The sequence below is a fragment of the Peromyscus eremicus genome, chromosome 1 (genome assembly GCF_949786415.1).
Source record: "Peromyscus eremicus chromosome 1, PerEre_H2_v1, whole genome shotgun sequence".
Classification (NCBI taxonomy): Eukaryota; Metazoa; Chordata; class Mammalia; order Rodentia; family Cricetidae; genus Peromyscus; species Peromyscus eremicus.
Window position 1 is genome coordinate 71,662,461 of NC_081416.1, and position 25,722 is coordinate 71,688,182.

Sequence of the window (25,722 nt, forward strand, 5' to 3'; positions counted from 1 at the left end):
AATGCCGAGGCCATGAAGGAGTGCTGCTTACTGGCTCGCTTCCCCTGGCTTGCTCAGCCTGCTTTCTTACAGCACCCAGGACCACCAGCCCAGGGTCGGCCCCACCCACAATGGACTGGGCCCTCCCCCATCAGTCACTAATTAAAAAAAAAAAAATGCCTTACAGCTGGATCTCATGGAGGCATTTTCTCAATTAAGAGTCCCTCCTTCCAGATAAGGCTAGCTTGTGTGCTGAGTTAACAAAAGACTAGCCAGCACAGCTGCCCAACACCCACGACCTGACCTGAAGGTGGAATGAAATGTGTTCCTCATGCAGAAGAGAGTGTGAAAACAAAGGAAGAGCTGGGGAGACGGCTAGGTCAGTAAAGCGCTTGCTGTGCCAGCACAGGGATCCGAGTTCAGTCCTCGGAGCCTACAAAAAAGCTGGGCAGCGAGGCGCACACCTGTGATCCCAGCGCTGGGGAGACAGAGGCAAGAGATCCGGGGAGCTTGCTTGCCAGCCAGTCTCACCAAATCACTAAGCTCCGGTTCGGCAAGAAGAAAGCAGTTGAGAAAACACCTGACATCAACCTCTAGCCTAAACACACACACCTACAGAGAGAGAGACAGCGACAGAGAGACAGAAATCAAAATCAAAGGAAGCTAGGCACAGGGTCACATGCCTGAATCTTAGGTATTTGGGAAGCTGAAACAGGAAGATCCCTTGAGCCTAGTAGTTCGAGGCTATTCTGAGCAACATACTAAGCCCACACACCCAAAAAACAATGGAAAATTAAATTGTAAGTAGCGCCAAATTCCTATTTAAATGAGGGAGGACAGCAAATACAGAATGTATAGAGTCTTGAGTCTTGTCCCTCCCGTGATGGGGGATGTTGAGGGGACTGGGATGCGGGGAACTACTTTATGCAGTGAGTCAGACAAGGGGTGTCCCTGGGGACTAAAGCAGGATGTGACCAAATACCTGAAGGACAAGGGAAGGCCAGAAAGAGAGAATGCTCTAACCCAGGGGATCTGTGAGGAGATGGCGAGGGGAGCGGAAGGGTGAGGGAAGGGGCTCCAGATCAAGTCAGGTGATCCTAAGGAGTTCAGGACACTTTGAAAGAAAGGAACCTACAGAGGGTTTGCATGGGATGGGCGGGACAGCGGCCAGAGGAATCAGCACAGCTGGAAAAACAGCTGTGTGACAAAAGGCATCTTCCTTCTACCTTATTAACACTTGCCGGTATTTCTGCCCAGGCTCCTGCTCCAGACTGAAGACCCCCGATCAGTTCACTTTCTATGTTTCCCTCCATCTCTCATGGCTCTATCTTCCTCTTAAACTGCTCAGGAAAAAGAATGAAAAAAAAAAAAAATCCTGCCTTTGGATAAAAGTTAAAAACATTCTGTACACATGGCCAGTGGCTCGTGTTAAACACATTTGGAAGTAGTTTGTAGCCCAAGCTGAACTAGTTTGCCCTCAAAGCTGCTTTCCATTAAAATGTTTACATGTGTGATCCCCACCCGCCCCCCAACCTCCAGACCAACATTGACCCCATTGAGGATCCTTAGTTTCAGCTATGAGGCTGAGGGAAGACCCACAGGGCTCACCCTCTCTCCTCCAAGGGGGTGGATCAGTAGTCTGGCCCACAAAGCTTCCCCATGTGAACCTTTCCCACTAAGTCCTTTAGGGTCTCAAAATGCAGCCAGCAGAGTGAATGCACATGTGTCAGCTCAGCAGAGAGAAACAAAAGAGTCCTTTGGTCACAAGCCCAGAAAGCTCTCTGGCAACTGCAAGCCAAGCAGCTTTAAGCCCTTAGAGATGTGAGGCAGGGCTCCGAGCCGGAGGAAGTGAAGCTGCTCGGGCAGGGCCTGCGCCGCCGCTGCCGCCGCCGCCGCCGCCGCCGCCGCCGCCGCCAGCCTTACACACTGTGTCCTCTTCTGTGAGCAGCACGCAACCACCACGTGCAGTTTTAGGTGCTCACCCTACTTGGGCCATGTTGAGGCACTGTGGCTCACAGCCCCTCCGAGGCTCCCCAACAGTGGAGGAGCAGATCCAGCAAAGGAAAGGATGGCGTGAGCTCTCTAAAAGGGAGATGCACATCAAGAGGACAATGACATCAGGTCTGAACTGCACCTTCCATTTCATGACACGCAGGTTCAAAAAGGACAATTTCAGGGTGAGTCACAGAACCCTTCAAGCGAACTCATGATGCTGATGAGACACTGGGCCCAGATGACCAGCCCTTGAATTAGTCACTAGACTTGTGCATGTGGTGCGTGGTCCAACACCAGCTTCGCTGGGCTGTTCTTAAATGGCTCTGGGGAAGTCCAATGAGATTCTCACAGGACAAAGCACCCTTGGGGGTTGATTTTCCTGCCTGAAGTCCCGGCTGACCTCGAACTTGATGCCCTTAAGCTCCTGAGCTTGCCTTCACATCCCTGCCCCCCTCCTCAAATGCGGGGACTGTAGGTATGCACCACCACACCCAAAATCCTCTTCTGACCTTCCACACCCTGTTTCTTTGTTGTTGCCTAAGAGGACACAATACCAAGCAAGCTCCCCTCCCATCTACTGCCCACCACACGTTGATCACACTACACACTGAGGGGTAAATTCGGCAGGAACTCAATTCACCTGGGTGGCCAGTTCTTTCCAAATCAAGCTATGTTACAATCCAGGCCAGACTCTCCCCACAGATAACCTTCATCAGAACAGGGACAAACAGGAAAGGGGGGGGGGGGCTAGTCGGCAGAAATCAGGCTTTGATGTGGGCATCTGCAATGTAATAGCCTTTCATTTTCAATTCCATTTTCAAGAGCTACGTCAGTTCAATTTTACATTTCCAAACATCCTTGTGTGGTGGGGATGTGCAGCACAGGTCAAACATCAGGCTTCTGGCTAAAGAGCTAGACTCCTAGGACTGCCAGAAACCCTTCACACAGCTCCTCTGGTGAGAGCTTTCACATTTTGCCTGGATATGCCAGAGGTGACACGAGGCTCCTGTCTCCATATTGGCTCAAAATCAGAAAAGAATATCCCTGGGCTGGAAGCAGTCACATGGTATGCACCCACGCATTCCAAACATGAAATTACTTGAGGAGACAGCTCACACACCACGCAGGCCAGAGCCCTGCCTGCAGATGGCCAGGAGGCCCCCAATGCTGGCTGTCTTCCATGAACTCAGTGGGTCTGAAGGTCCTACATGTGGCCACTGGCTGGGCTATTCTGGCCAACCTCCTTCCGGAGCTACCGCCACATTCTAGACACCTTGCTAGCAGCATTCCTAAATGAGGATGTGCCAACCTATTTAAGGTCGTGCTACTCCATCCCATGTATAAAGGCCAGGCTCTGTCCCTATGGAGTTGGGTACCTGGATCTGCAGCCTGGCTCTGGGGAGGCTAGGTGCGATAAGGAGCAGGCTCATTCTCTGAGCATTTTATCTTCCTTTATAAAGTGGGAATAACACAGCTACCCTGTATATTAGAGAAAGGTTAGATGTGGAGGCAGAGCCTGGCCCAACTATCTTGAAACAAATAAACACATTTAGAAAGATGAACTCTTGATAGAAATTCCACAGTAACCTAGCAGAAATAACACACAACTGTGACCTCACTAAAGTCAGTCACCCACATGGGCACAGAGCCTGTGTCTACTACAGCCTTTCAGTCCTGTCCTCCCTACTCAGCCTCTGAGAAGGTAAGGGAATGGGCCAGGTGTGGGGGTGAATGCTTGGTCCTGTGGTTTTTCTGAAAGAATGCCTGATACTATTTTTAAAAGGATAAAAGGACCCAGCATCCTACTGCCCCAACAGTACACTGAGCTGTCTCTATCCAATAGCCAGAGCACACAATAGGACTTCACACCTAACTGATTTCATAGGTAACAGTCAGATGAGAAGCAAGCAAGAGCTTCACAAGAAGAGCTACACTTCATTAACTACCGGGCAGGCGGGTGTCTTTTACTGCACCAACCGCAAAATTCCCACTGACCCTCCTACCTTCCATCTAAAGGAATTTCTGAGGACAGGAAGAAAGCAGAAACTGCATTCTCACCACTGTGCAAACAGAGATCACATCACCATGTGATCTACATGAGGTGGAGTGGGAAGTTCTGCTGGTGATCCAGTAAGAACTGGATTTAGTGTCAGGTGTGAAGACTTTGCTAAACAAGGCTGGAAGATGTGGCCTACTTGGTAGAGTGCTTGCCTAGTTCCCACAATGCTCTGGTTTGATTCACAATACTGTATAAACCTGGCCTTGGTCTTGCATTCTCACATACAGAAGGTAGAGCGGGGGAATCAAAGGTTCAAAACCACCTACAAGTTTCAAAATGTGTTTGAAGGCAACTTGTGCTACATGAGACTTTGCTGAGCAAAAATAACTGCAAACAGAATATCAAATTTTTTTTAAAAAAAATGTTCTTTTCCTTTAATTTAAAAAAAAAAAAAATGCAAGCGTGGTGACGCACACCTTTAGTCCCAGCTCTTGGGAGGCCGAGACAGGTGAATCTCTGTGAATTTGAGGCCAGCCTGGTCTACAAAGTGAAACACAGAGAAACCCTGTCTCAAAAATCACACACACACACACACACACACACACACACACACTAATTAATTAATTAAAAATAAATTAATTAATACAGGTAAGACTAGAAGTAGAATCTGAGCTGCAAACACCCCCCAACACCCAAAGCAAATTCATACAAGCATTTCTCAGATTGAGCTCACTTTCACTGTGTCTTAGTTCTATACCCTAGTCCTGCCTCAAAGTCACGTGCTCATAGAGAATCATAATTTGGACAGATATTGCATTCTAGCCCTTTTGCAGTGGGCTATGTGTGCATCAGCACAGGAAAGATTCTAAGGGGCTCAAGGAGGAGATGTTAATTTTGTCTTAAGGTTCCCAAAACCTTGAGTATAGAAAGCTTAACAAGGAGCTGGAGAGATGACTCCGGCTGAAAGAACACACTGCTTTTGCAGAGACCCCGCGTCACAGAGATTCAGTGTCAGGTGCCTTACAACCCTGTAACTCCAGCTCCAGGGTATCCAACATCTCTAAGTACATACTCACATACAAACTCAACACATGATCAGAAATAATTCTTAAAAATCTTTTTAAATCCATTGCATACATACTGAGAATCCAGGACACCTCCAGTTATGTATATGGAGACAAATATCTTTGTAACAGATGCCTCACCATCAGGAATAGGAGTTTCTATTCTCCCCAGTTACCCATTAACTTCTTTAGAGTCTGTTGTTTTATAAAGATAAAATGCTACCAATTAACTAATTAATTAAACTTAAAACCTCTGATCTGAGAGCCAGCTTCTTCCAGGGACTTCCTGAGTCCCTCCTCTCCCGCCCAGGCCCCTCTGGTGAGAGCTGTCTGGCCTTACAGCTTCTGCATCGTTGCTGCATGCTCCAGGGCACCAAAGAACCCGGGTGTGCTCACTCTCCAGGCCTGGCATCTGAAAGCTGGGCTGTGCAGGCTGGGGAGGCACTCGGGCCTCAGGAGCGTCTCACCTGATGGTCAATTTTGATAAGGGCGATGTCCGCCTTTTCATCCACATCCTTGATCTTGGCTTCATAGGTAGCTCCGTTCTTCAGCTCAACCTTGACCCGGTTTTTGTTGGTTACCACGTGAGCGTTTGTCACAATCAGTCCATCCTCGGACACGATGAATCCAGACCCACTAGCCACAGGCACCTCCCTCTTCGAAAAGGGAAGCCTGAAACAGACATTAGTTGAGCTTGAACACCTCAAAACACTCACAAACACACACAAGGAAAAGACTCTGCAAGAGCAGCCCACGCACATCTAGCAAGTGTTTAACGTTTTAAAAATAACACGAAGCTACTTTTTGGAATGAATCAAAAATTCCACTTAGAAAATATTCCCTGGGAATCTCTTCAGAGCTAGAGAGTTATTAAAAGAAGGGCCAAGATTATAGATTTAAATAGGAAAATTTTCCTAAGGCAGGGAACTCTATCATAATATAGGAATCTACCCCGTGACATTCCTGACACTTTAATGTGCTTCAAAAATAGCTCTGTCATTTATTAGTGAGAGCTTCAGACATTACGGGAAAAGGAAGGCGCTCCTTACTTGCGATATAGTTCAATGTGAACCACAGCAGGGGCGATCTTCTCCACCACATCGGCAATAAAGTTGTATTTATGGCGCAGACTGTTGGGATCTTCCTGCCCTGAGAACCAAAGCAAAGAGGAGACAGTTGAGTGATGCTGGGCCTGTGCTGGAGCCTGGAACAAGATCTGGGTTAGAGGGTGCCACAATGCACTGAAGTATCAACACACACATACATACACGCACACTCAGGCACACAAACAAACACACACACACACACATGCACTTCCACACATATGCCGACACGAACACATACAGAACAAATATGAGCATATGCACACATATACACGTTTGCATGTTCATACACACATGCACATTTGTACATACACATTTGTATAATCATACACATGAGCATTATGAGTATATGTGTACATATACCCATCTGTATATTAACATCACACACACACACACACACACACACACACACACACCCCTCTGTGGAAGGGAAACCATCATTCCCTAGGCTCTGGACTAAGAACTGGGACCTTTCCAGTCCTCTTGTGACCCATCACAGCTGCATGTCACCAGGCTCCCCCAGAAGTTCCAGGGCATCTGTGGATTATTCCTGTTTCCCTGAGGTCTTCAGTACTCCAGCTGGGCAAAGGGACATGCAGGAACCAGCTTCCCATGCTGGAAGGGTGCCTCCAAAAACAACGAGGCCTCCAGTGCTCTCTTGTTCCTCCTCAGCATGGTTCCCCTCCCTAAGCTGCTGGACACAGCCAAGAAATCTGATCTCTCTTCCCACGGTGTGATGTTCTCAGGTTCAGGAAAAGGACTACATCTTCTAGGGAGATAAACTAACTTGACAAATTCATGACAGAAGCATCTTAATATGTCTGCTTTCAAAGCCTTTTAACTTTCTATTTTCTTAGGGACTTTGAAAGTAAGTATTGTTACCATATTTTATTTGGGGAAACTGAGGCAAGGATTTCCCCATGAATACCAAATGGTCTTAATAACGAACATAAACAACAGGAACATCTGGGAAGCGCCCCCCTCCCCCGCAACTCCATGGTTTCATCAAATACACAGGTTTTCCACTTCACAATGGCCATCACATGGATCTGCTTCTCATTGGTTACCATGATGAAGGCAACTTACGGAAGGAAGCGTTTATTAGGAGTTACATTCCAGGAAGATGAGAGCCCATCACAGACTGGGTGGCAGGACCAGGAAGCCCAGAGCTCACATCCTCAACCACGAGCACAAACCAGAGAGAGAAAAAAACTGGAAGTGGTGAGAGGCTTTTAATCTCAAAGCCCATCCCCAGTGATGCACTTCCTCCAGCAAGGCTGAACCACCAAGACCTTCCTGAGCAGTGCCACCAACGGGGACCCGAGTGCTGAGGTACCAGAGCCTGTGGTGGTAGTGGTGGTGGTGGTGTGTGTGTGTGGGGGGGGGGTCCTTATTTAAACTACCACAGTTCCTCTCCCTGGTCTCTATGTAGTTGTGATTAATTGGTGTGTCCCCTGAACACCCAAATAAAAGAGGGAACTATGGGAGTAGAACATTCACATTCCTTCTGAACACAGAGTCTGGCAAACATCACTGAGGGACAGCTGTAAACAAGTGCATCTGGGCTTCCTGGGACCAGCTTCCTGGGCAAGAACCAAGTGGAGGTTTAACTCCAGCTGGCCAGCAACCAGAGGGCACGTGGTATTCTGAAACCACCAGAAGCACAGCTGTGGGACTCCTGCCTTGAAGAATAATTAACTCGCTTCTCCTTTCTGATGTGCCATTTTAGGTATAAGACGATCTGCCCACATAAATATGAACATAAATATGGGTTTTTCAGGCTCAAACGAGAAGCAGGTGCCTTTCTCACGCAGAGCAGGGAAAGTGGCTCCAAGGTCTGTCCACCAGAAAAGCTACAAGAAGGATCTAGCCTAGGCACATGAAGACCTGAGACCCATCCTAAGTCCACAGGGTAGCCTCCATTTTCTCACCAATAAAATGGGCCCGTTGTCACCAGGATGAGTGGTGTGTGTGTGTGTGGTTTGGTCCTGATGGTTCATGGCTGGAACATGCAGCCTGACGGGAAGCATCAAGACAAAGAGCCTGTGGCTCTGGGAATGGATGCAGGGCTCTCCCATTCGGTAGATGAGGCAGAAGGAGCGGAGAGAGAGGAGAGACAGACAGCGACAAGTCAGCTGCCGACTCCCATTACTGTCGCTTGGTCGACATCCATGTAGAAACTGAACAGAAGCAGCTAAACACAGGAGGACCCACAACTGCTCAAAGATGGACAAAACGTCAACCCAAGGAGAAGAGACGTCAACCCAAGGAGAAGAGACATCAAGGAGAAGAACCGTCACCCCAAGGAGAAGAGACATCAACCCAAGGAGAAGAGACATCAAGGAGAAGAGACATCAACCCAAGGAGAAGAGACATCAACCCAAGGAGAAGAGACATCAAGGAGAAGAACCGTCAACCCAAGGAGAAGAGGTGTCAACCCAAGGAGAAGAGACGTCAACATCAACCCAAGAGTCAACCCAAGAAGGGACGTGTGGCTTCTACACCTGCTGTGTCAGAGCACCTTCATATGTAAAGCAGGGTGGTTACTACCCCCCCCCCCCCGTTTCTCTCTGCTCTGGTCTCCACCACAGTCCTCCAACCTCCTTGTGAAATGAAATGGTCAACCCAGACAGACACCCCCTATAGGTGAAGCCAGGTTGGCTCTGCCAAAACCTGCTCTCCCTGGGAATGCAGAGGGCTGGAGGTCGCTGCATCTAGACCCCTCATCAGGGGAAGAATGCCAAACACTAGCTCTGCACTCTAATGGTCATTGATGGCTCTGGGCACCACACCCGCTACTACGTGGCCTCAGTCACATCACCATACTCTACTCCTCTAAGCTTAGTCCCTTATCAGGAAAAAAAAAAAAGTGACGATAAGAACACAGAGCTCAGCTGGGCAGTGGTGGCACATGCCTTTAATCCCAGCACTCGGGAGGCAGAGGCAGGTGGAGCTCTGTGAGTTCAAGGCCAGCCTGATCTATAGAGAGAGTTCCAGGACAGGCACCAAAGCTACACAGAGAAACCCTGTCTCAAAAAAACAAAACAAACAAACAAACAAACAAAAAAACCCACCAAACCCACAGAGCTCAGTGTTTGCTTCACAGAATGAGAATGCATGACCCCTGCCCAGGAAGCGCTTGATGAAGCCACAGAATATAGCTTAAGAAGAGAATGGCTGTTCAGGAGGCTCTGGGCAGATGTGAGCACTTTGGACATCAATCAAAGAAGAGGGATAGGAGGGAGACAGAGGTGCAACCTATGCAAACTCAAGTGAGTCCTAGAGCTCAACAGTGTTACAGTGGCCACTCCTGCACTGGTCTGAAGGGTGACCTGTGATCATAGCCTGTGCCTGTTTCCCAGCTCACACAGCTTTGTGGAAAAGGGCCAGCGGTTGGGTCATACATGCTCTAGCCCAAACTGCAATCCAGGTGGGCATTCAACCCCAAAGGAGCAACCCACTAGAAGGCAGCAAGTCCAGCATACCCTGAGGTGCTGGACACCCACACTCTTTCTGCACTGTTCCCTTAGCCTAAAAGTTAGAAGGAGGGACGTCTATGGGGCTGCGGCAGGCCCTTCCTAACTGCTCCATGGCTATACAGAGCAGAAAGCTGGGACTGGGGGATGCCTCTACAGTGAAGCAAGAGAGGAAAATAAAAGGCATGGAGTTTGGAAAGGAAATAAAAATAAAATAACAGGATAAGTGAGTTTCAGTGCCATAAGAAAACAGATCAATATACAAAATCCATTAGATTTTTGTATATAAATAATCGCAACAAAAAAACTTTAAAATATCATAGCGACATCAAAAGAATTAAAATCCTTGGGAAAATATTTAACAAAGGTTGTCCAAGAACTGTTCATTGAATGCTCCAAAAGAGTGTCAAAACAAATTAAATAAGACCTAAATAAATGCAGAGAAATACCAGACTTGCTGTTTGGAGACTCAAAGTTGCTACATTTTCAATTCTCCCCAGGAGGATGTACAGATTAAAACACACTTCCCATAGAAAAATCTCAGGAGTCTTGGTAGAAACTGATAACCTACTTCTAAAATGTGTGTCGGCAGTAAAGGCCTCTAACGTACATAGTGAGCCTCAGGACAGAAAACCTGAATGACTTACAATAGGACTTCATTTTTAAACAGAAAATTCTAAATAACCAGGATTAGCAAGCAGAAAGATGAGTCACAGCAACTTACAGAGATAAATCTTTCCACTTAGCTAATAAATATTTAGTATTACTGATTTTAACACAACAAATGGCCCATTAAGTAAAGCCAACAATTTCTTATAACTTTATGAGCTCATGGCTGCCAGGATTCAATCCCAAGAAAGCAAATGACCTGTCTCTCTCCTTTATAAACTATTAGGCACACCACTTCATAAATGTCAAACCCATCATCTCTGGAGGTTTACGGAGAGTGTGTATTAACCACTTTCATTTATTTCTTTATGTTTTTGACTCAAGGTACATAGCATAGGCCCGGTTGTCCTGGAACTCACTGTGTAGACCAGGCTGGCCTCCAACTCACAGAACTATGCCTGCCTCTACCTCTGGAGTGCTGGGATTAAAGGTGTGCTCCATCAAACTTAGCCTTTTTCAGTCTTGTTTGTCTTTTTGTTTCCTTTTGGGGGGAGGGGGGAGTATTAACTACTTTCAGCAACTTCCTTCTATGAGGAAGGAGAGAAACACACAGTTTGGAGAAGCTTCCATACCTATTACAGAATGTTTACTGAAAAGAACAGGACCCCAAGTTCAGAAACTGACCCTCAGCCTGATGGGGGACGGGTTCCAAGAGCCTCAGCAGATGCTTATGTTCCTTAAGTAAAGGGCGTGGTGTGTTTCATGCAACTTACACATCCTCCCACGCATGGTAAGTGGGTTCTAGATATCTAAACGTAGCCAATACGGTGTAAATGTCATGTAAATGGTCACTATCCTACTGTTTAAGGAATTTTCACAAGGTGGAAGCCTACACATGGTCAGTACAGATAAAAGTTTCTTCTGTGCATGTAAGAAAATTAAATATATAGAGATATTTGCGTTAACTATATATAGTATATGCATACAAGAAAAAAAATATATATATATATAAACACACACACACACAGTAGGAGGGAACATATACATGATAGATGGCAGACAGATAAGTGACAGATGATGATGACATCACCATGGTAATGTGGCTCAGTGAGTAGAAGGCAGGGCTAGCCACCAGAGGCTTTCAGTTCCATCCTCAGCACTGCCTGAAGAGGGAGGGCAGAGTCACACAGTCCATTCTAACCCTAACCATGCTAGACTGGAAGCTGGATGTTGAGGACTTCAAGCTCCTGTTCATCCTCAGCAGCCCCTGGCCCACTTGGCTACGTCTGTAAATAAAAAAAGGTAAATAGCCGGGCGGTGGTGGCGCACGCCTTTAATCCCAGCACTTGGGAGGCAGAGCCAGGCGGATCTCTGTGAGTTCGAGGCCAGCCTGGGCTACCAAGTGAGATCCAGGAAAGGTGCAAAGCTACACAGGGAAACCCTGTCTCGAGGGAAAAAAAAAAAAAAGGTAAATAAATTGACGATAGCTGACTGATACCCAGAGAGAGAGCCATTGTGTGGCCCACTGAATCCATGGATGAGAAGCCTGAAGACACACAAACACAAAGCTAACTATCTGACATCATACATGCTCATATGATCATGTTTACAAAAACTGGTTACAGTAAAAATGAAAAAAAAAATCACAGACGGACTTTTTTGCTTTTGTTTCTTTTGAGTAGCTCTCAAAACAATACACATACAGGAGGTATGTGGTTTAGGTACATGAAAATCTGTGTTTCCTTCACCTCTGAGGCAGGAATGGCATGCAGAGATGAGAATGGACTCATAGAGAAGAAGGTCATGATGAGCTCAACGCCATGATTCTCACTATCTGTTACAAGGCGCCCCAGAGCACACGGCAAATCTATGGGATACTCCTCCTTCCTGGTGACAGCAGTATCTAGTGGACATCTTGTAAACGAGTTCAGGGTTTGTTCAGTTTCAAAACTGTGTGTCACCACATTCCCGGGATGATTCCCTATCCCCACAAGGTGAGGCCACCGGCAGTTGCTTTGATGAAAGGAACAGAGCACAGAGAAATGACTCAGCACTGGAAACTGTGGAAGCAGTACGGACTCTGATACCGGGAAGATCAAGGGCCACTAGTCTCATTTGCTTTCCAGTTGTTGTTGTTGTTGTTGTTATAAATACCACAACCAAAAGGAACCTGAGGAGAAAATGGGTTCTTTCGTCTTACAGTTACAATCCACCATCCAGGGAAATCAGGGCAGGAACTCATGAGGAAACCGTGGAGGAATGACTGCTTCCTGGCATGCTCTCCCTCGCTCCCACCTGGCTTCCCTAGCTAGCTTCCTTACACAGTCCAGGACCCCTTGCCTAGGAATGGTGCTGCCCGTAGTGGGCTGGGCCCTCCTCTACCAATTAGCAATCAAGAAGACGCCCCACAGAGCCATCTGATTAGCAATCCCCCAGTGAGACTCCCTCAGCTAACTCTGGTTCCTCTAAGTGGATACCTGAAGAGTCATCAAGAGGGACATATATCCCCTTCATGGGAAACAGTGGTGACTGTGAAATGAAAGGTAATTGTTTTTTCCCTAATGACTACTAATAAGTTGTTTGGATATCATGCTCGACAAATGGAACTCTTTGGTATAATTTTGGCCTGGGAATGCCATAAATAAAAAATTTACTGTGACATACTGTCTTCTAGGAAGGAGAGGAACACACAGTTCAGATACACTGAGACTGTCACAAGCCAGGAAAGTTTGGGAACTTCCAATACCACTGAATCCCTACACCCGGTGTGAAAGACGCAGAGCAGAGAAGACACAATGAAATCTCCCAAACAGGGCCCCATGGACAAGGGGCCCTGGCAGCCCCCAGTGCAAGGGCTACTGCAAAGCACTAACATGTGGAAAGTGTGTAGAGGTAAAACAGTTCATCTGCTGCAGCTGCTTGAGTATTATGGGTTGCACATGAAGTGTCCCCCTCAAGGCTCATATGCTGAAGGAAGGTTTGTTTGGTCTCCAACTGGTGATGGATCCAATCACTGAAAGACTTTGACTTCACCAATGGGCTGACCCACTGATGAAGTAATCATGTGGTGACATCATTGGGGGATAGTAGGAGATGGGGCCTGGCTGAAAGAAGACCACTGGGGTGCATCTTCAGGTCTCCAGATCTTCCCTTGTCCTCTCCCACTCATCCTCCTCCCCGCCTCCTCTCTCCCCGCATCCCCTTCCTGCAAGTGTCTCACAAGCCCACTGAAACGGAGCCAGTTCACCACAAATCTTTCCTCCCTTGGCACTGGGGGTGTAACTCGGTCAGCAGACTGCTTGCCTACCATGAAGGAAGCCCTAGGTTACCGGGTGCAGTTGCTGGTAGCATTCCAGGCAGGACAGAGGACCAGAAACTCAAAGTCATCCTTGGCTACAATACTGAGTTCAATGCCAGCTTGAGATTCCTAAGATCTCATCTAAAAAAATGACACAGAACAAAAACCACTCTCCTCCCTCGAGTTTCGCAGCAAGAATTTTGTCACAGTGACAAAAACCTAACAAAGATGTCACAGGCTCTATCCTTCTGTCACACAGCAGCTACCCAGAGTGACATACTGCACAGAGAAGCACTACTGCCCAAGCCAAGGTCTCCGCTATCATCATCAGCTAGCTCTTGCTTTGCCAACACTAGGGGCCAGTGCCTTACAACAGCTCCAAGGGGCTCTGCCTGTGTTTCCGGATCTTCTAAGAATGTTAGTCTCCTCCCTCTCAGTCCCCCAAACACGGGGCTCCACTCCAGCCCTCTGTACTCACACCCATTGTGCTTCCTGCCTGGAATACTTTATTCTTCCCTACAGCTAGTCAAATCCCACCCAGCCTTCAATATTGGCAGTAAAATACTAGGCAATACTAGCCAATAAGACTATGGGCTTAAGTACAATGCTAGACACAGATGTTTCCTCTAGTTTTTCTTCAAAGCCTGCAGGGTGGCTCTTATGCCTGAATCTATACAGAAGGAAAGTGTGTTGCTCAAAGCCCCAGAACTGAATTAAGGATGTCGTTCAACTGATAAGAGTGTTCGCCTAGTATGCAGGAAGCCATGGCTTGTGTTCCCAGTACCACGCAGCAATCCAGGCATGGTGGAACCACACCTGCAATCCCGATACTCAGAAGACGAGGACAGGAGGATCAGAAATCTAAGGTCATCCTTGATACCTATCAAGTTCCAGGCCAGCCTGTGCTACAGGAAACCCAGCACCTGCTCCCCACCTCCCCCCAAAAAGCCTCAGAGCTGGAGAGAAGCAAAGCAGGAGACTGAGCCATGCACAGAGGCTCCCCATTGATCTCTGCATTCTACCTTCGTAGCCTCCATCCCTAGCCCCAGCTCTTTCAACCTCTTCCAGCACACACCACTGTGGGAAGCCAATTCACACTTCTGAACTGGAAGATCCGGGCCAGGGTGCAAATCCAGCAGCCCAACCTTCACTTCCAGCAAGAACAATCCCGCCACCTAATTTCTCTGCAGAGTTGATACGCACAGCTAATTTGGGAAACAGAACACAGTGTATTCGAGGGAAAAGAAATGAATCCTCCTTTATTCCCAGGGAACGGCCTGTTCCCCAAATTCAAATCAGTTGCAAGTACAGATTGATCAAATCCTTGGCATTTTAATGCCCTGTCCTACATTCAACACTGGCTACATCATCTGCAGGGCCCAGGGCAAAATGAAAATGAAGCTTTTGTTCAAAAGACTGAGAATCTCAAGGCAGCGACTGCAGAGCATTAAAACAGGTGGGACCCTTCTGACTGTAGCTACGGCACCCTGTGTGACTAGATGGGTCCATGCCCAAAGGTGTCAGTCTGCCAGCATTTGATGTTCTTCTGACTTTTAAAGCCATGCTAGGGTTTCTAGAGGTCTAGGCTCACTCTGTGGAGCCAAGGGAGCCCACTGACCATCTACAGGGGCTCACATCTGCTGGGAGACGAAGGGCCTTCCTTGTCCTTGGTGATCTGCAATGTCAGGAAGTGCCCATAGACAGAGGCAAGCCATAGAACCACAGGCAGACCCCCTCCTCAGGCTGGGGCTCCTCTACTTCACAGTAAGAGAGTTCCGCTGGGTGGAACTTACTAGCTCTTAAAATCAATCCCCTCCCCCCAATTTCTTCAACTCCAATACTAACACAGGCAGTCATACCTGAATTCATATCTGAAAGACTTCAAATAAAAGTGTGGGTCATTTACGACAGAAACCAAGACTCAAGGAAAGGAGAGGTGTGAAGAAAGAGGAAAAACACACGAGGGTCACGCCAGGGCCTGCTCAGCAGGAGGCCAAGGGGATGAAAGGGCCTGGGCAAGCCCATGAAGGGACAACATGTCTTCCTCTCTGGCATTTCAAGTTCAGATTGGCTTCCTTCAGCCATGTAGGCCTGGCCAAGTAACACAAGTCATTTCAAGGCACTAGAATGCCTTGGACAGAAGTTGGAGAGGCCAGTGAGGAATGTGTGTCCATTCACACTGGAAGGGCCTTGACCACCCTGATCCCTTGACCGCCTGAGGTCCAGAAGCCATTATCTAGGAGCCTCCTGCAACTCTGGCTGCTGTGAGCCTGAAGTCCTGCCCAGGAGTCTAGAAAAAAAACTTCCCCGGGCTCCCACAGACACAAGTAAGCATTCTCGCACTGGCAAAGCCATTAGAAATAACGCAGACACACACAGCAAGCCCCCTGCGGGTGTGGAGGAAACCGGGAGTGATCTTTGGGAAAGGTCCAGTGTGTGAAGGGGTAGGACGCACTCCTCAGCTGTCACCATCACCTTCCCAACAGTCAACAGTCACCATGGGAGGTCCAGCCTCTGGGGCTGCAGCCTTCAAATGCCAGCAGATCTTAAATACAGACGATCAGATCACCCTGCTGAGAACCTACAGCCACGTGGGTACACACCAGGCATGTCCTCTTCTTCAACCTCGGGCTGCCCCAGAGGCCTGTGTTGTATTTCATATTTGGGTCAGTCTGAAGCATGACCTAATGACAAGTAACTACAAAGAGCTAGCTACTAAGTCAACATAGGCCCAGGAGAAAAGCTCCCCCGACTCCAGGGACCCATTGCAAGTGTTCCCACCTGCACCAATCACAGGGTAGCATCTGTGCTGGACTCCAGGGCAGAAGAGGGCAGCTGGGGGCTGGAGTGCAACTTCAGCCAAGCCCCCAGCACTCCCACCTCAAGCCGCAGCCCTCATACCTGCACTGCCTGCTCACCCCGCCCCCCACTCTGTGAGTCTGCACACGCACATGGAAATGTGTGCACGAGGGCTAGAGGTAAGCCACGGAGGTCATCCTTCAGAACATCCATCACCTGGTTGGTTGGTTGGTTGGTTTTTTGAGACAGGGTTTCTCTGTGTAGCTTTGGAGCCTGTCCTGGATCTCACTCTGTAGACCAGGCTGGCCTCGAACTCACAGAGATCCACCTGCCTCTGCCTCCCCAGTGCTGGGATTAAAGGCGCGCGCCGCCACCACCGCCCGGCTGTTGGTTTGTTTTGAGATGAGGTCTCTCACTGGGACCTGGGGCTTGCCAATTTTGCTCGGTTGGCCAGCTTATCCTGTCTCCACCTCTCCAGTGCTGGAATTACACGTGTGACACCCCACCTGGCTCGTTTACATGGGTGCTGAGAGTCAGCTCAGGTCTTCAGGCTTGCCTGGCAAACACCTGACTGCTCAACACACTTCTCTGCTGGGGGGACGTGCACTGAATGAGACACATGGGGCAGCAAGAAGGAGCAACCTGCAGGGTGAAATCAGCAACATCAATTGCCGGAACCAGCCAGTCACTGAAGGAAGAAGAAAGTGCCCGGAACATCCTTACGCAACACACTGTGAGTCCACACCTTGACATCCTCACACAGCACACTGAGTCCACACCTTGTGACCTTCCTTGTCAGGGTAGAAATACAGGCAACTGAGACCCAAGGCAGGTATGAGTAGCATGTTGAGACAGAACCAGAACCAGCAGCTGGTGGGGGGTGGTGTGTGCTGCAAAATCAGGAAGGGGAACAGATGGGGAGGAGTATGCAGGACAATCATGGAGGGGAACAGACGATTTGTCCCCAAGAAAAGCTCCCTTTGTGAGAGTTCTTGCTGAATTGGAGAATGGCCTGAGAGGCCAAAGGCAAAAGTCCAGATGAGCAGAGTGGGGAGGAGGGTTGGAAAGCTCCGAGGAAAGAGGCGTGGCCCAAGGGAAACTTGCCAGGCTCCTCCTCTGACAGTGAACTCGGACTGCTTTCTCTGAGGGTCAGGGAAATCTGTAGGCTTGATGGGGTATAAAGCAAGTTGGAGATGGGGCTTTCTGATGTAAGCAGATGTGCCTGGAGGTAAGAAAAATAAGAAAAAGTATAACTCAGTAATCACAGCAAAGACGTCCCACCAGGTTCATAAGCCTCAAACTCAGTCTGGATGGCTGTGTTCTGTATGCCCCACTGTGTTAAATTCCAATGCCAGCCTCAGTCAGCAGGGCTCCAGTGAGTGCTGGGACTGAGGGGAGAAGGCAGAGAAACACACTCCAGGAAACCAGAACCCCTTTTCTGAGTGGGGCTGTGACTGTAAAGTCCGGGGTGTTGAACACGGGCTACAGGCAAGAGAGGCGGGCCTGGGCGGAGAAAAGACGCAGGAAGGGCAGAGGCTGAGCAGCAGCAGGGACAACCGCGGCGGAGGTCTAAGATTAACCTGAAAACAAAACCCTGCGCCATCATCATCCAGTACTGCCTGCAGATAGACACAAGAAGGAAACAGGGGAGACGCGCTCCTTGGTGTCCCAGGGGTGAAGCTCATGTAATGAGGATTTTGTCCACTGGCATAGGGCAAGGCCATCTTCTTTTTCTCCTTTTTTTGGGGGGGGGGAGGGGGGGAGGACACTCAAGGTCTCACTATGTAGTCCAGGCTGAATTTGTGGCAATACTCTTGCCTCTGCTTCCCGAATACTAGGGTGACATACTTGTGCAACCACGCCTGGTTCAGTTATTTCTCATGATTAAAAACTGGAGATGAGGGCACTAGGGATGTGGCTCAGTGGGCAGAGCATCCAGTACACACAAAGCCCCGAGTTCAATCCCCAATAGAAGAGGATCTGTAATCCTAACACTCAGGAGGTGGAAGCAGGAGGATCAAAAATTCAAGGTCATCCTTAAATAGATAGTAAATTCAAGGACAACCTGGATATATGAGACCTTATCTGCGCCCCCCCAAAAAAGGTGGGCTCTGCCCCTGTCTTTTGCATAAAATTCCTGAGAGTTTCCTGTGACCTCTTTCTTTCCTCCTAATGAATAAAGAAGGAAGGGGAGGTGGAGCCAGGGAGCCTGGCCTTGATTTCCAGCCCACACTGGCACTTCCAAGCATTGGCAGCCCCTCTTTCCGGTACAGTCTCCCAGACGGCTCCACGTGGGAAAAGCTTGCCCTATGCCAGACCTCAGGCTGTGATGGCTGGGATGGTGCAAGATACTGCTTGCAGGGGCCAGGATGAGGCTGCAGTGCCCGGTGTCCAGACAGAGCAGGTGAAGTAAAGGGGGCCGGGTCACCCAAACAAGCCTGAGGCTATCTCCCCCAACTGACCACATCAGGACCCAACTGGGGGCACCCGGCCAGCTGGCCTGCAGCCCCTAATTGTGCTGTGACTCACAAGCTCGACCTAGTTTTGTAGCTTTGGCTTTCCTGGGAAAAGGTGCCTTTTACAGAAGCATGTATCGACATTGAATGACACTTTCATTGAAAAATTACTTTTAGTCTCAAGGGTAAGAAATAAGAAAATGATGGGAACCTTGTTCGCATGCCCGTGGTGAATGCTTGGGGTTGATTGTCTTTTTTAGACGTCTCTGAATGGAGAGCATGTGTCTATTATTAACTGCAGGGAGGCAGCTGACAGACAGGTCAGCCCACACCACCTCCATCCACTTTCCCCTGATAAGCATCTGGCTCCAGTCCTGACCTTCACCCTTGTCTTGACTCAGCTGTCTTCCTGCTATGATTCCTCTGGTTGTTTTGTCTGGGGCTGCCTGGCTGTTCAGTTCCTGAAACTCCAACCTCTAGGGCAGGGCTGGGAGGTGGGGCCCAGGGGGTCTAGAGGCCGGAGAGCTGGGGCTAGAGCCAAGAGATGGGAAAAGTCCTGCCTCCAAGAAGAGGCCCGAGATGCACCAATGCCCACTTGCCAATGAGCTGCTGTTCCCATGGAGAAGCCGAACAGCAAGGGAGGCTTATAAACCTGAACCATACACCAGAAAGGAAATGTCTCAAGCAAGAAGTGGAAAGGGGGCCTGGGTCCAGAAACAAGGCACTTCCTCTTTCTAGGCCTCAGTTAACTTGTCTGTCAGATGAGGGAAGCAGCTAGACCATTTCTGCCGTCCTTTCTACAGCTACAAAGAAAGTTTATGACCTAATAAATCTGAAAGGTACATTTCCTGATCTTTTCAACGTTGGATTCTCAACCTTATAATTCTGGCTTCCTATGGTTCAGTTACCAGTCTCCTCCCAAAAAACCACGAATACATTAATACTGCCTGAACAGTTTAGATTTTCAGGGCTGGGATTTATGCGTCCCCAGCAGGGAGAGATGGCTTCCCATAATCACACAATGGGAAGATTTTTTTTTTTTTTCGTCACAAAATGATTACATGATGCCAACTGTCAGAGGTCAGTCCCAGCGGACCATGTTATAGGGACCACTTATAGGAAATATCTCAAGAAAGGGAATTCCCAGAGACAGGAAGTAGGCTGCTACAGCTGACTAGAGCCAGGCAAAGGGAAGTCTGGGGTGACTGCTAATGACTGTTGTGCTTATTTTAGAGCTGATGAGAACGCTCTGTGTTGTAGGAATTTAGCAGGGTCGCTGTATCTGTGGTAGACATTAGGATGAATAGCTGTTTTCTATAAGTACTTTGACCTTGAAGAATCATTGTGGTAAACAGGAAAGAATCTTTGTAGAAAACAGTGATTGTTTTCTGTGATTTGTAGAATTGTTTTACTGAAGAGGTGTTGCAGCCATCCCATGACTTTGGTCACAAGATGACCCTAGCACACCTCTGAGGCTCTTGGGTTATTGTGTATTGCAAACGACACACCATAAAGGAGTAGTCATAAGGGCCTGTGATGCTTCCTTTAGAGAGACATCTAGATTAGATTAGGGACCTTGGTGTGAAGAAATACTTTACCCAAAAAACAACTTTGTGTAACTATTAATAAATACACCTTTGGACGGCTGTTCGGAGTGCAGCCCATCAGAAGAGGCTGGACCTTCCTGCTGCCACATAGGCCTTAAAAGTGTGACTTCTTTCTTCAACCGACCCTTGTTACATACAACACACCAACAGTCCTGGAACTAGGGGTGAAAAGTCCACAGCTCTAAGGACATATAAAACTGTGTATGTGAATTATGTCTTGAAAATGTTGCCATTAAAATGAAAATAATGTCCTATTTTTATTTTTTTAATAGAACTCTCAAACTAGAAAACTGAATTTATGTGGCTCACATTACACTCCTACATATGTCCAAAACATTTGAATAAACACATTCTTCGATTTTCAAAACAGAACAGTCAGTCTGGCCTTAATCCATATCCTGGAAAGAGCTGGCATCTGGAAGGTTCCATGTAGTAAGCCCAGAGCTAGGTATCTGGGGACTTGCATTCTCTGTCATATACTGGGCTAATGCCCTTGGACCTTTGTACCCCTCACTTGTTCCAGGCTCCTCACCAAAACCACAAGTGATGAGCCGGATGACTGACTGCTGTGACAGTCCCAAGCCCTTTCAGCCTAGATGGTCTGTGATCGCGACTCACCTATCCCAGATCAACCCAAATTTCTGAAGTGCTCATTCCACCCCAGACACTGCTTCCCCTTACAGGAGATGAACTTGAAGGCACCCGACTGGCAACAGGAAAACCTGCCCACTGAGCAGTACAGCTGACTCTGAACCAACGTCTGCCATTTATCATGAAGATTTCCTTTGAGGGAATTTCTTGTTGACTTTCCGTGACTTGAGAGGCTGACATTCCATAGCTGGGCTGGGACAATATCTCAGTCAGTAAAGTGCTTGCCACACAAGCAGTAAGGACCTGAGTTCAAGCCCCAGAATCCACAAGAACCCTGGTGGTGGGTGCTTGTAATCCCTGTCCTGGGAGGCTCAAATAAGTGGACCCCAGGGGCTCACTGACCAGCCAATCGAGCCTACATGGCAAGCTCCAGGCCAATGAGACCCAAGTCTCACAAAAACAAGGTAGACGGCACCTAGGAAGGACACCAGAGGTTGACCTCCGTATTCTGGATCACCACAAATGGGTACACAAACATGCACCCCCAAACACATTCATACTCTCCCACAATACACATTAAAAAAGAAGAAGTAAAAAGAAATTCCATCATTGGTGACAAAATACTATAGCAACCCTTTGGAGAAAGTTTAACAATAAACACCATGGGCTACAGCACACGGATCCCTCCTCTCCAGCTACCGTATTTGTTACCGTGTATCCTAAAAGAATTCAAGGCAGGAAAACACCCAAGAACATAAAGTGCCCATCCTAGAAGTGAAAACAACCATTGCCCCGTGAGGGGAGGAGGGGGTCAAGCTTGTGTTCCCTGGTGAATGCAGGAACACGAATCTCTTTCCTTGTGTATTTTGATGTGTTTATGCTTCTGATTTTCAAAAGCTGATAGAGTGCAATGGATCATCATCAGACGTCTAGATGGCCCTTAGGTGGAGTTAAGGCAGTTCTCCTGGGTTCCTGGTTAGTTCCTACAAGAGAGTTGTTATGGCAGAACAAGCCTGGCCTCTGTTGGTCTCTCTCTGACTTCCATGTTGTCTCATGATCTCTCTAGTTCACACTCCCACCATTATGGTGCCCCCACCAAGGTGCCAGACCATGGCTAAACAATACGCAGCAAAGGCACAAGTCTGTCCGCGGAGGGGAAAGCAGGCTCATCCTGAAGAAGCTCAAACCACAGGTTAAGACACTGAGGCAGCTCAGCCCTGATTCATTCACTAGGATATTCACGCAGCTTTTTCCCTGAGGCAAGTGCACTGTAATTAGCATTCAAGGGCCTCAAAATGCTTCAGGGGAGAAACCAGTTACCACACGGGTTGCTTTGTAGTCTCTCTTTAAGGAGAGGGGGAAAAAAATCTCTTCAGTGACATTTTGAAAAGTGAGACTAAGTGAAAACACCCACTGTTTCTCAGACCTCAGGGGATATGCCTCATGTGGACCCCAGCCTCCCCCAAGTGCTCCAGAGGAAGGAGAGGGCTGAGACAGGTTCATAGCATCAGCCCCCACCAACAAGCTCATAGATACACAATGGTTACAATAACTGTTCCGACAGATGAAGACATTTTTTTTAAGATTTTATTTTCATTTTTAATTACGTGTGTATGTACGGGTTTGTGCATGTGAAGGCCAGAAGAGGGTGTTGGATTACCCAGACTGGAGTTACAGGCAGTTGTGAGTCACCCAGCATAATGACAACCCAACTTGGGTCCTCAGCAAGAGCAGTTCACACTACTGAGCCATCTCTCCTGCCCCAGATATGACGATATTCTAAAGAGACTCTTGTGTCCCTACCTTTGGCTATCAGACTATTGAAAGGATGGTCCCCAAGGAGTTAGAATTTCCCCAGGCATCTCATGCTCGAAGATGGGGTACGGAGAAGCCTGGTGCCAGACAGAGGAGGAACCTGTCTTCAGCAAAGAAATTTCGCACAATTCTGACATGTCAGAGCATCCTGCAAGAGAGACTGGAGCTGAGACAGTGATGGGTGAGTAATGGGTGGGACCACACCGTGACCTGGACTGCCTGAGCTGTCTACCTCTTGCCCTCTATTTAAATCTGACCTCATGTCAGACATAAGCTTAGGAAGGGTCACTGGACTGTTTTGTCTCTCTTCCCAATGTGGCCATATTGAATAGCTTACTTCTGCGTTTCACTATTAATTGTGACTTTTTTGACCTACTGAGGGCATGCAGCAGAAGCTAGGTCATTAGGGCTGCCAGGGCCCAGGCTCTGACCCTAGCAAGTCTAATAGCACAACTTGTGAGAATCTAGTTCCCTTTAGGTGCCTCAGTTTCCCCATCTCTGAAGTGAAGAACTGGACTATAGGGTCTGTAGCACCTTTCAGCTCCAGGCTGCATGCTCTGGGAGACTGTCTTCCCTACAATCAGCTGGTGGCTTTGGCCAGCCTCTGGTATCTCCACAAGGCAGTGTCTTGGTCCACAAGAGCCAAGGAAATGTAAAAATGAGGAGCTGGTGTGGCTAGAGATGTGTAGTAGAAAGCACAGCAGATCCCCATGCTGGCAATGATGAGCGGCTGTGGCTTGAACATGTCCCCTGGGCGTTGCTGTGAGGAGGTAGTGTGGGACCTTTACGAGGCAGGACAACTGGATGACTGGGGGTCTGGGTGATTGGCCCTTAGGTGGAGTTAAGGCAGTTCTCCTGGGTTCCTGGTTAGTTCCTACAAGAGAGTTGTTATGGCAGAACAAGCCTGGCCTCTGTTGGTCTCTCTCTGACTTCCATGTTGTCTCATGATCTCTCTAGTTCACACTCCCACCATTATGGTGCCCCCACCAAGGTGCCTCTACCAGAGTCAAGCATATGCCTGAACCTCTGGAAAAGTGAACAGAATAAACCTATCTTCTTTGTAAAGTACCCAGTCTCGGGTACTTCCTGACAATGACCATGGCCAGAAGAGACCCAGTAAGTATGCACCTTACTTTTTCATCTTTTCTGCCTTGGTCTTGGTGGGTTTTTTGTTTGTTTGTTGTTTGTTTGTTTCCTTTTTTTCCTAGCAGGAGATCTGGAAGAGTCTGAAACTGCTGACTAGCAGCCCAGATATCTATCACCCATTTGTATTCCTGGTTGACAAAGCCCTTTCACTATCTCATTACTTTATCTGACCTCACAATATCCTGCTGATGTCCCCCAGGCAGTATCTTTGTCCTTGTGCGACACATCAGGAAACAGAACACACAGAGTCAGTAACTCATCCAGGGGTGGAGGCGGGGCCTCAGGAGATCCAGTTTTCTAGAACGGAGTCCCAGAATAGAGACCACAGCTGAGGGCTCTTCAGCATCCATCCCACTTTCAGACCCTGCCAGCCAGCAGAGGTACAACATCAGTGTCCGGTTGACCTGAACATCACTGCCAACACGCTCCATCTAACTAATAGCTGGAAGATCTATCTGGAAGATTCCAGCCAACACCAGCTGAACACATGCTCTTCGAGCCCATGTGGAGCAGTTACCAAGGCTGACCACATTCAAGGCCAGAAAATACACTCTAATGAACTCAAGAGAACAGAAATCACAAAGCATGTTCTCAGACCACAATGGAACTAAACCAGAAAGTCATAAAAGGGAAGAGGCTGGAAAAGGCTCCAAATATTTGAAGATTAATCAGCATGCTCTTAAACAACACACTTGAGTCAAGGAAGTCCCCCAAACAGTTTGGTAGTGAAGCGGAGCCAAGTTCAAATCCAGACTCTCTCCTCCTTCCTGGGTGGCCCTGGGTGAATGAAATCTCTTGGAGCCTCTTCTGTTTCCTCAGCTAGGTGGCAGGGTTTAAGGCCACTGTCTTCCTGGGTGTCCATGAAGGAACAAGAAGACAAGATCTGCTACACAATTAGAACAATAGTGGTCACTTTTTAGGTCACCGTGGTTTGGTGACATTTCCCCCATCCTGGCCCAAGAATATCATGTTCCACTTCCAGGTGGCTCACTGTGTGTGTGTGTGAAAGCAGCAGCTGTAACTGCCGGATTTGGATGAGCCCTCCCTCTCCCACATCTGTGGGCAGCCATCTACTGAGGCAACCCCCAAGAGCAGCGCTGTGCGTCCATCTGCCCACACAGAGTGATGACTCTCCCTTTGAGTACCAGCACCAGAGAGAGAACTCATCTCCGGTCACAGGGCGTGAGGTGCCACAGTGCTGGATGAGCAGGTAGCGTCTTGCCCAAGACTGTGTGGAAGGGAATTCTACATCTCATCCACGCGGAGACAAACACGGCTCACTGCACACGCAGCATAGCATCTAGAGAGCTTATTGCACAACTAGGGGAGAAGACGTTCCTGAGGTCTGGAATATTGCACAAGGCTCTGACTCATGAAGACATGGCTTATTCAAATTTGGGAGTTATCAGAAATTCCAACCACGACACCAGCCCCCAGAGAATTCAGTGCACAGATGTGACTGTCCCGTGGCTAGGGAGCAGTTGCTGCCAAGCAATGCTGTACAGGACCATTTATGAAATATGCTAAGTCAACAAACTGTCCTAGCAATCAAAATAATAGGGCATTTGTAAACTCCCAAACTGTTTGGGTTATTTTTTCCCCCTCTTTTCTTAAGGCATGACACATTTTTCCCTATGAGGATTTCCAGAACATAAAAACAAAACCAGGCCAGATCCAAAAAGGACCTAGAGGGTCGATCAACTGTCATGTCCTGCATGTCACCAGCTCCATGAAGGGCAGATGAGACAATGTATGTAAAGACAATGTCCTAAGGGCTGGGGAAAT

At 48.2% G+C, this 25,722-nt stretch overlaps 1 protein-coding gene and 1 long non-coding RNA gene across 2 annotated transcripts in view; one reads left to right on the forward strand and one right to left on the reverse strand.

The window, feature by feature from the left end:
• The window catches only part of Htra1 (HtrA serine peptidase 1), a 50,797-nt gene that overhangs the window by 17,528 nt on the left and 7,547 nt on the right, over positions 1-25,722 (reverse strand). The window contains exons 2-3 of the mRNA XM_059265608.1: positions 6,087-6,186; positions 5,505-5,709 (exon numbers count right to left, since the gene is read on the reverse strand). Of these exons, the coding sequence (XP_059121591.1) occupies positions 5,505-5,709; positions 6,087-6,186 (305 nt within the window). The remainder of the gene's footprint in view (positions 1-5,504; positions 5,710-6,086; positions 6,187-25,722) is intronic.
• LOC131913171 (uncharacterized) lies at positions 3,604-8,099 on the forward strand. Its single transcript, XR_009379831.1, has 3 exons — positions 3,604-3,676; positions 7,158-7,472; positions 7,870-8,099. It is a non-coding gene; the product is annotated as an uncharacterized LOC131913171 (long non-coding RNA).